Genomic DNA, 10,299 nt, shown 5'->3' with positions numbered 1-10,299 from the left:
CAATTTATCTGAGTTGTTTATAATTTATACATTAGTGAAGGAACTTTTTAATAATAATAATAATAATAATAATAATAATAATAATAATAATGCATTTGAGAGATAAAACTTTGTATTTTTAATAATTTGATAATTTACTTTTTCATTTTATCTAATGTCACATTTCAAAATGTATCTAAAAAATTAATTATTTAATGTATTGTAACACCTTTGGTCCTTAGTTGTGTGTGTGTGTGTGTGTGTGTGTGTGTGTGTGTGCGTGTGTGTGTGTGTGTGTGTGTGTGTGTGTGTGTGTGTGTGTGTGTGTGTTTGTTCCATTGTATCCTACATGTGAATGGAGAATTCACAGCAAATTAACAAACAGTGAACACAACTGTTCCAAAATACACTAAATACTGAGTGTGTTTTAGAAATAATATTTATACCAGGTATCACTATATCACTACTACAAATTAATAATGCACATTGGTTGCAGCATCATTTTAATTTAATGGCACCTAATGATTGGCAAATGTAGCACCATCCAGTGGTAGGTAGGGGTACTGCACCTAGATACGTCCCCTGTAGTCATGTGTCACGCAGCTGCGCACCTCCTCCCAGCTGCCGTTGTTTCATTTGCGCCATTTTGTCCGCTCACTTTGTTGATTGGGTTTTAGCGAGCTGTACTGGAGCCAATCAGAGGGAAACCGGACAGTGAAGATACGGTAAGGGAGCCACGATTGAAGGCATTGGTAGTTGTCAGCACGGATTGGTTTGTCATGGACCAACCAAATTACTAACCCTGCTTAATGCAAGAAAAAAATTAAATTTGAGAGTAATTTTGACCGCTGTGTCCGAGGACTTGTTTAGCCACAAAGACCTTCGTCTTCTCGTTCGGTGTTAGGCTACTGGGGGGAAAAAACATGAGCTCCCTGCTGCACTAATGTTAGCCTTTGTGCTAAAATGAGTGTTAAACAACGCGGCGTTTGCTAATAAAGCCGTAAACTCATCAGCGGATGAGTATGCCAGCTAATGTGTAGTTACAGTTTGAAACAAGCAAAACGCCCGACTTTCCCCTTGAAGATAGCGAGCATCCATTTTGTGCTTTCTAGAATTTACCATCATGCTCACAGCTAGCTCTCATAGCCTTATTAGCCCCATATTATTACATCAGTGAATAAAACACGGATAAATGTTGCCCTTCTTGTTCTTCTATGTTGTTCCAGATACAAAAAATTTGTTTTATAATACATTGCTGAATTTATTTAAGATATGTAGGCGTTGCGTGTTTAAAATTGAAGCAACAAAAACACGGCAAAAATAAAAGAAAATAAAGAAAGACGTATTTTACGAGATAATAATCAGCAAAGACAGTCATGTTTGTTTGGTACAATATCTGCTGGCAATATGTATTTTTTTAAAAATATGCGAATGTATTAATAACTGTGTAACTGTACATGCCTTTGTCTCAGGAGGATTGATCATATTAAAGCATGGAGCAGTACACCACTGCCACCACTACGACAGGGGAGCAGATTGTTGTGCAGACTGCTAATGGACAGATCCAGCAGCAGGTGAGACCACACTTTGAGCAGTTTATTTAACATTGCTTTATTTCTTTTAATCACATTTTATTTTCTAAAGCAGCCAGATTAAAGGAGCCCTCAAGGAAGTCACATTTATTTTTCTGATATTTATCAACAAGCCCAAGGTTACTTCAACCAGTGTGACATTTTAATGTTTTCGCTTTTGTTTTCTGGCAGGAAATAATGAAAGCACATAACAAAGTGCAGGAAAACATCCAATTTTTCAAAGGTTATGTGATTGAGTTAGTTGATTTATGATGGTCTAAATTTGTTTTTTGGTTGTTGTTTTTTTAAACTCTTCTTTCTTGTTTGCCCTGCATCTTGCTTTCCTCAGCCATTTTGTTTTTTGTTATTCACCATTGTCAATTTTTCAAAAAACTTACCTGAATATAATCATTTCAAATGAATACAAAATATATAATTTTCAGCATATGGCTAAAATATATCTTTTAATATTTTTACTTTGTAAAAATACACTTCTGTAAGGTTTGCACAATATCAGGAATTATTTTTGATCCTGTTGCTCAAAATGGTGATGACATAACTTAATTAATTAATCCACATTTCCTGACTCTTTTCTGCTTTTACCGTCTCTCAATGTCTTCACCTCTCTCTCAACAAGCTGCAGTTTTAATCTAGCAAATAAATTGATTATTTTATTACACACAGTAATATTGCAATTACTACTGCAATTTGACATATTATGCAGTTCTAATTTTAGTATTTAATGCCGTGTTTACACATATTCATGGTTCTTTCAGTACTAGTTGTTGTCCGTTATCTTGATACAACGATCAAATTGTTCTGATCTGGATTCTGGGTTAGTTTGATTCGTCTGTTAATTCGTCAGTCCATTTTATTTTTATTCCTGTGTGTCACTGGTTTGTTTCTTGTCACTTCCATTTTGGACCACTGCGTTTATTAACCGATGCCTATTGGCTGTTGAATATTTCTGGATATTTTATATTATACAATCCCCAGAACCAGTGACTAGTTCTATTTTGGTTGGAAAATGACAACATGACAAATTACGACCAATGATCCAAGCAGGAGTGACACCCTGCTTTATAAACAATTCGTCGGTCACAGAACCACATTTCCTTACCGGGTACAACCATTGGTTGTTTGGGAACAAAATGTTCCCAGGCTTTGGGAACATAATGTTCCCAAAGCCTTGTGAAGTGATGTAAGGTCAGTTTTAAATGTTACATGGAAGGCTGTTCCTTGTTGTAAAACTGACCAAAACTTTGTCATGGTTTTCATTTATATTTAGTTGATTATTACAAAATATTTTCTTTTATGTCTAAGGCTTGCTGTAATGTGGAACTTCTGTGTTTTATCCCATTAACCTAATCTTTACAGATTTTTTAAAATCACTTTAACTGTTTTTGATGACTAGCTTTTTAAAACAGTGTTGATAGCTTTGTTTTTCTATAGATTCTATAGACCTTTATCTTTATCAAGTGACCTAATCAAGTGACTTATGTCCTGAAGTGATCAGTTTGATTCTGATATGAGTCGCTGCTGGTACCTGATTTCTACAGGATCCTCTCAGAGCTGGTGGATACAATGTGGATGATTTTTTTGAAAACATTGTACCAAAAACTATCCAGTCTGCAGAAAAATACTCAGGCGGCTTGAGAGCTTTTTCTCAAAACAGTAATTAAAATATAAAGCCGCAAGGCTCGAGATAATGCAGACAAAACGTCTTGTTGTCCTTGATTGTCCTTTAATTATTTCCATCCAGAAGACAAAGATGACTGAAGTATCAATCGGCGAAGGTATGAGTAATTTTGGGCTTTACCGTACTTGTCTGAGAGTGTAACGTCCTGCCTTGCCTGCAGACACAAGGCACAGTGACGGCTGTGCAGCTGCAAGCAGAGGCGCCGGGCCAGCAGGTGCAGACACTCCAGGTAGTGGTGTCACAGCCGCCCTGTCACTGCGGTAACGCTTCGATAAGTGACCAGTTTGCATGCCGTACCCAGGGCTGTTCTCATGACCTGTCTGTCGCGTTTTGAACCATCGTCTTTCTTGTCCCGCCTCCAGCATTTCCTGCAACTACCTGTACTGCATGTTCCTCAGCACATTGTGTTGTGTTTGCCAGCCTGCAGTGTGTGTGCGACTTTCCTCCAATGGCTGTGAAAGGAAAGAAAAAAAAAAACAGAAAACGGGTCATTGTGTTTTGTCTAAGTTGTGTTTTCTCTGCTTTAAAAAAAAAAAAAAAAACAAGTTCAAAATGTTCTTGTTTTTTTCGATGTACTGTTGGAAGCACGAGTAATGTGAACTTTATGGAGTTCAGCATTGAAAAGGATGCATCCACTGCCACTGCTGCCAGCTGCATCTCATTCATAGCTGTAATGATGATGTCGTCTCTGTAATGTTTCTTTTTTTTTTTTTTTGCATTATAACTGATGAATTCTCTCAGGCTTTTTCCTTTGAGACTTATTTTACTTCCACAAGATGCATTTTATACAAGTTAAGAGTTTATAAGTTTATCCTTATCAGTCGCACACATATTCTCTTACACTTTCTCCCCAAGTTTGGCATAGCTGAGCTGTATTTTACTTGCATGCAGCCCTTCATGTCCCATGTGGGCGCTGACGGGTCACACCGCGTCGGGGCCACTTTAATAGCTTTGTATTCCTCTCTGCAGGTGCAGGGGCAGCCCCTAATGGTACAGGTTAGCGGTGGACAGCTCATCACATCGTCAGGCCAGCCCATCATGGTGCAAGCCATGTCAGGGAGTCAAGGGCAGACCATAATGCAGGTTCCTGTGTCTGGAGCTCAAGGTCTGCAGCAGGTAAAAGACGAGTGTCCGTGAAGATCCGTGATTAGATTTAACAGTCGTAGACTGTAACGTCGCATGTTGCCCACATTTATAGCGATCATAACATTTTTGTCTCGGTTTTATTATGGCATTGATGATCAATTACAATGCATTTAATTGTCTCCTTAGATCCAGCTGGTGCAGCCTGGTCAGATACAGCTGCAAGGTGGTCAGACTCTGCAGCTCCAGGGCCAGCAGGGTCAGCCCCAACAAATCATCATCCAGCAGCCCCAGACGGCCATCACTGCTGGACAGAACCAGGTCATTCATTTTGACAGTCTTCAGCATCATTGACCTTCTGTTGTACCACAGAAGACAGAAGCTAGCAGCCTCTGCTTTCTGGTTTTGCTCCTGCAGAAACGGAAAGTGGCAACGACAGTTGGATTTTTTTAAATCCAGCTGTTAACATTTCAAACTTTTCACTCACTCTGGCGTCTCAGTAAATGGATTTTACTCTATAGAAACATCATGACAGAACATTTTAGCTGTTCTGGTCGTGTAAACCGTTAAAATCTTTATGTATCACTGGTCCCCTGCCCTGGAGCATTCACAAATATGACTTATCCTTTAAAAACACATTTCAGTTACTAAACTGCTAGATAATTCCCTCCAGAGGGTAAAAATGAGTACATGGAGTCTATATTTTCTAATATCTCTTCTTTATGCTGTAAATCAGAGCCAGCAGATCAGCGTACAGGGTCAACAGGTGGCACAGACAGCTGACGGGCAGACCATCGTCTACCAGCCCGTCAATGCAGATGGCTCTGTTCTACAGCAGGGTACATTTCTTTCTTCTCTTTTGTTGTTGTTGTTGTAGTGTGTAAACTTCATAAGCATATTTATTTATTTTTAGCTGCGAGTCTGAACAATGTCGGTGCTAATTATTTCTCTCCAGGGATGATCACAATCCCCGCTGCCAGCTTGGCAGGTGCTCAGATAGTGCAAGCAACAGGGGGCGCCAACACCAACACTACCAACAGCGGCCAAGGCACTGTGACCGTCACCCTGCCTGTCTCCGGCAACATGGTCAATGCAGGTGGAATGGTCATGGTAAGACCCTGTGCAGAGGTACTCAGCATCTTTATTTATTTTTTCCTGTCTTTTTACATCTACACTGACACATGGGTGCAGAGTTTGGGGAAAACAAGAACCAACAGTAGCCAATTTCTGGTTTTGTCACAGAGGTCGTTTTGATCATTTCAGTGTTGTCTGAATATGTTAAGTTATGCTCTCATGAGTCATCACACCTGCTATGTGTTTCCTCTAGCATTTCCATAATTAATGTTCATAAGACTAATAGATTTTAATCAATTTTAATTTGTCATGGTCCACCTTTTGGGACTTTAGTTGATTTGCTAAATTATTTGACTGACTCTGTGTGAAAGCAGCAATCGGGTCTGAGTCGTCCCTCTGTTAAAACTAAGTACTTAAACTGAGAACGTCCGTTTAGTTGCAAAAGGTGTGGATGTGAAGTGTTGTATGGTAACATACCGTGACTGATTTATGCATCTGCATACTTTTAAGTCTTAAACATGGTAAATGTCTCTGAGTACTTTGTTCATGTTTCTTTTCCTGCGTTTATCAGATGGTGCCGGGTGGAGGCGGCGTTCCCACAATGCAGCGTATCCCCCTCCCGGGAGCCGAAATGCTGGAGGAAGAGCCTTTGTACGTCAACGCCAAACAATACCATCGTATTCTGAAGCGAAGGCAAGCCCGGGCCAAACTGGAGGCCGAGGGCAAGATCCCCAAGGAGAGGAGGGTAAGCAGTGCTTGTTTCCCTTAGAGAAAAACTACAATAAACTGCCTTTACTGATGGTCGTCAGTAAGGCTCTTGAATAAGCTGTCTATCTAGTAACTTGTACTTGTGTGAAAATGGCTCAAATATTAAATCTGCAGTGGAAAAAAGTGGAACTGTTTTTGAACTGGACTAATTTATTTTGGCTACTGTTTCCACCTTGGTTGGTTTTTCACATCCCCAGCCAGGACGGTTGGAAGTTGTTGCAGTATGACAAAACGAGTAAAAAATACCACAGTTTCACAGTGTAGTAGCAATGTTTAGGTAGTGTTACGTCTGTTTAAGTGCATCAGAGGGAAAGTGTAATGTTGCCATAGGACTGTGTGTGTACTTGTTCATATTGTCTGTTTAGGATCTTTTTTGGTATAATCACTTGTCTTCTGAAGTCCAACATGCCTTATCTGATCTTAATACATTGGACCCGTATTTATAAGCATAGGGCTCAGAGGCATGGAGCCAATTAACTTGAGAGAATGCCATTTATTCTTAATATAAATATAAACTTTGCAGCATGTGTGGGTTTTTCTCTTTTTCCTTCAAAACAAATAAACACAAACTATAAAACTTTATTATGAACATGATGAGAATCTTGCTGTTTTTACATCATGGAAAAAAGTAAAGAAAACTTCTGGTGCTGGGGTATGACCTTCTGCTATCTAGTAGTAATACATAAGGGAATAAATCAATTAATTAAAATTTTTCGTACATTTTTAAAATTAATTTCCTTGTCTCCTGCAGAAATATCTACACGAGTCTCGTCACCGTCATGCTATGCAGCGTAAGCGTGGAGACGGAGGGCGGTTCTTTTCCCCTAAAGAAAAGGAGGAGGCGGCGGCTTTAGGCCTATCGCAAGTAAGAAGTTATGATGGGGGCGGAAAAGACAAGCCCCAAAGTTGCAACCTGTCTGTCATACTTTTTTAAGTTTTCATAATGGATGAGTAATTTCATATTTGAGATGCACGCATGTTCCAAGGCATGTGTGAAAACTCTGGGAAATCGTGGAATTCTATTTTGTACTTTTCCAAGTCTGGATAAGGATGGAGAGACAAAAACTGAGCATGGAAAAATGCAATTACTACAATTAATTTCTTATTTTATCATTGAAGAGATAAGCTTCAGAATTTTTACTGAGAGCTTCTTACGTTGACCTTTAGTCACATTCCAACTGATTGTCTGTTTTAAGATGGAAACAGAACCCGTGATTAAACCGTGCTTTTCGAAAACAGAATTGTAAAAGGGTCATTTCGTTGACATTTTTATTTATGTTTTTTTTTTTTTTTTGGCTTCCCTGTGAAGTACAAGGTTTAAAAGTAAACCTGATGTTTTTAAAGATTTTGAAATTGTTTCTTGTTTAGCAAAGCGCTAACATTTGGGTGAATTTTACAGATAAAACGAGACAAATCTGATGTTGTTATTTACTGTATTAAATGCATGTGTTCTGGTTTTGTCGACATGTTAGATTTTAAAATAGTGCTTATCTAATTACAAGGGGAAGTGGTGCTTTACCACATTGCCAAATCCAACATCAGCATAGGTTTGCAGTTGAGTTCTTCCTCAAATGCACAGTTCCAAAAAAGACTATGTACAATTGTGTCTAGACCTACAACTGATTATCTACATATTGGAATTATCTCTGTACTTGTATGACATTTTCTTGAATATGTTCATCTAAACATCCGTGCCACACACATACGTACAAAAAAAAAAAGAATTTGTCAGCAAAAGTATGAAATGAAGACATTTAAAGTTGGCAGGAAGCCTTGTTAAAACTTCTCGTAATAAACGGTTGCTCTTTTCGCAGCAGGAAATCGCCCCGGCAGCATCTGATGAGACAGTGACTCAGATGATCAGAGTGTCATAGCGTTTTCCCTGACATCATGACCTGCCTGTGACTCTTCAACCCAGCTGACCATCCGACACACTCTTCTGTAGTCCTCAACACACCCAGCAGCGCTTTCACTGTGGCGTTTTCTTTTCTCTCTCAACTTTTTTTACTGGTCTTCCAGGGAGCTGGCTGTGCCACAGCTGAGCCAGGAGACTTCTCTGGTCTTCTTCATTAAAATGGAGGATGTTATCATGTTGGCTGAGCCCAGTTTTGTTTTGTTTTTCTGTTTTAAGATTTTTTTTCGTCAACTCATCACACAGAGGGGGGGGGGGAAGACAGTCACAAAGCCATACACTCAGACTCTGGTCTGTTGACAATTTGTTGATCTGTCTCCAGTTGGCACTTTTTTTTTTTTCTTTAATGGTACCTTTTTTTTTTGTTTTCTGACGCATTTGTTACTTTATGTTACCCTGCTGTTTTGTATCATTGATTCCTCCTTTACATAAAAATGTAATTATTTAAATCCGTGTACTTTTTGGACTTGCCTGATGGCTGCATAGTACATGGTGCTCCAGAAATGTGATAGTAATGTGAAGACATTGTATAAAAGGACTATTGTTCTGTGGATGCATTTTATACAATTTATAGTTGGACTTTGTGTTTTGCTGGGGGGGAAAAAAGCAATTCTTTGTAATACACACTTCATTCATGTATAGTTGAGAACTTTTCATCTGTAAGTCCACCTAGGTGTTTTTTTTTTCTTTGTAGATAGAGATTTTTATCCATCAGCATCTGTCAATGTCAATATTTTTTTTATAAATTGTGAAAAGGACATTGTCTTCATAAAAACATGCCAATTAAAATTTTATTAAGAAATGAGATACTTTGTTTCATTACTTAAGAACTAATTAGGAAAGCCCATGGAGTCTTAACTGGGGCAGACGTTTTTTTTTTTTCTTTTTTTTTTAGCTGAACCAAATACAGTGCCTTGTAAAATTATTCAAAATTCTGAACCCTTGTAACATTACAACCACAAACTTTAATGTGTTTTATTGGAATATTGTGTGATGGCGCACAATGGCATGTACATATAAAGTAAAATTAAATAGACATATTTTCAGTCTTTATTAAAAACTGAACGCATTGCCTGCAATTTATAATCAATGTTTAAATCTGCTTCAGATATTTCACTTGTGAATCTGTACATCAGTCTCTAGCTTTTGCCATCTCTCGTAGTTTTTCTTCGGTTTGTGCTGTATTTAGCTCCGTTTATATTCAATCTCCTGTGACCAGCTTCCCTGTCCAGCATTCACACAGCATGATGCTGCCACTACTGTGCCCCGGGATTTGGGGTGATAATTGGAAGTGGCAGTTAGTTGCACTGGATTTTATAAATGATTATAAAAACAAAAAGGGTATTTAATTCTTTCAGAAATTTTATTAAGAAAAATAAAGGAAAGTTGTACTTTTTTTTTCCACTTCACAAATTTATTCAAATTTTTGACAGACAGTCCATTCATGTCAAGAAAATACACTGTAACTTGCAGCAGTAACTTGCAAATAAATGGAAAATAATATGATTTATAATAGTAGGACTTTATTTGCACCTGGTTGTGTAATGAATTTACATCGTTCCCTTCTTTCCAAGACATGTGACCCCAAAGCCTTTTGGCCTCAATACATTATTTTTTCTAGAGGTACAGTGGCTTCTGCAGAAAGTTTTTCAAAGGGATGTACGATGGGGGGGAACTTATAATTCTGGAGTGACACACTATGAGCCAGGTTTTCTTTAGTTTGATTAGGATGCTGTCATATAGGTTGGAGGGAGACCCCTACTGTTGCTTAATTTGGAGCTTCACCTAAGGTCTTAAGGCACAAAACAATGCTCTTTAAGGCTTTATAAAAATATTTTTTATTAAAAATGTCAATCTTCAATATCTAAGCAAATCAAAACAAAAATTTAACGTGTTACTCCTAGATTGCCCATTTTTATTTTAAATACACCATTACCCTTCGGACCATTAAAAAAAAAACAATTATTCATTTTTTTTTACTTTTTGGTTTTCATTCAATATATGCAAACTGATACGTAACAGTACATAATATCTCGAGTATTTTCTATGTACTCGAGTATTCTCTCTCCGACGACCCTGCCCAATTCATTATATTAATGTTTAAAACCGGTTGAAATTATTTAAAAATGTGGGTTTTTTTTTTCAATCTATCCCTATTCAGGACCCTCTAAGCTTAATAAGCGCAGCAAATCAGAAGCGGTGGATTGTCTAAA

General features: G+C 38.0%; 1 protein-coding gene across 6 annotated transcripts; it reads left to right on the top strand.

The window, feature by feature from the left end:
• Positions 1-560: 560 nt before the first annotated feature.
• On the top strand, positions 561-8,891 carry nfyal (nuclear transcription factor Y, alpha, like). 6 transcript variants are annotated; one of them, XM_008413289.2, is made up of 10 exons: positions 561-704; positions 1,452-1,553; positions 3,410-3,481; positions 4,219-4,365; positions 4,522-4,653; positions 5,069-5,171; positions 5,288-5,460; positions 5,978-6,151; positions 6,926-7,039; positions 7,992-8,891. In XM_008413289.2, the coding sequence occupies exons 2-10, from the start codon at positions 1,473-1,475 to the stop codon at positions 8,046-8,048; spliced, it is 1,053 nt and encodes a 350-aa protein (XP_008411511.1). In that variant the 5' UTR covers positions 561-704; positions 1,452-1,472; the 3' UTR covers positions 8,049-8,891. The 6 variants fall into 6 exon arrangements, with proteins under 6 accessions (XP_008411511.1, XP_017161451.1, XP_017161450.1 ...); XM_017305962.1 differs by having other exon boundaries at positions 569-704; positions 3,410-3,478; positions 7,989-8,891; XM_017305961.1 differs by having other exon boundaries at positions 570-704; positions 7,989-8,891.
• The last annotated feature ends 1,408 nt before the right edge of the window (positions 8,892-10,299 follow it).

This window comes from Poecilia reticulata, linkage group LG7 (assembly GCF_000633615.1).
Source record: "Poecilia reticulata strain Guanapo linkage group LG7, Guppy_female_1.0+MT, whole genome shotgun sequence".
Classification (NCBI taxonomy): Eukaryota; Metazoa; Chordata; class Actinopteri; order Cyprinodontiformes; family Poeciliidae; genus Poecilia; species Poecilia reticulata.
Note: the sequence above shows the minus strand (reverse complement) of the source record. Positions and strands in the feature narration are given on the sequence as shown.

Bases quoted from the DNA above. Each gene is read 5' to 3' on its own strand.
- nfyal (XM_017305961.1), top strand. From the start codon at position 1,473: ATGGAGCAGTACACCACTGCCACCACTACGACAGGGGAGCAGATTGTT. The intron at 5,461-5,977 runs GTACTCAGCATC...TGCGTTTATCAG, and splicing joins TGGTAAGACCCTGTGCAGAG to ATGGTGCCGGGTGGAGGCGG. The intron at 7,040-7,988 runs GTAAGAAGTTAT...CTCTTTTCGCAG, and splicing joins CGGCTTTAGGCCTATCGCAA to CAGGAAATCGCCCCGGCAGC.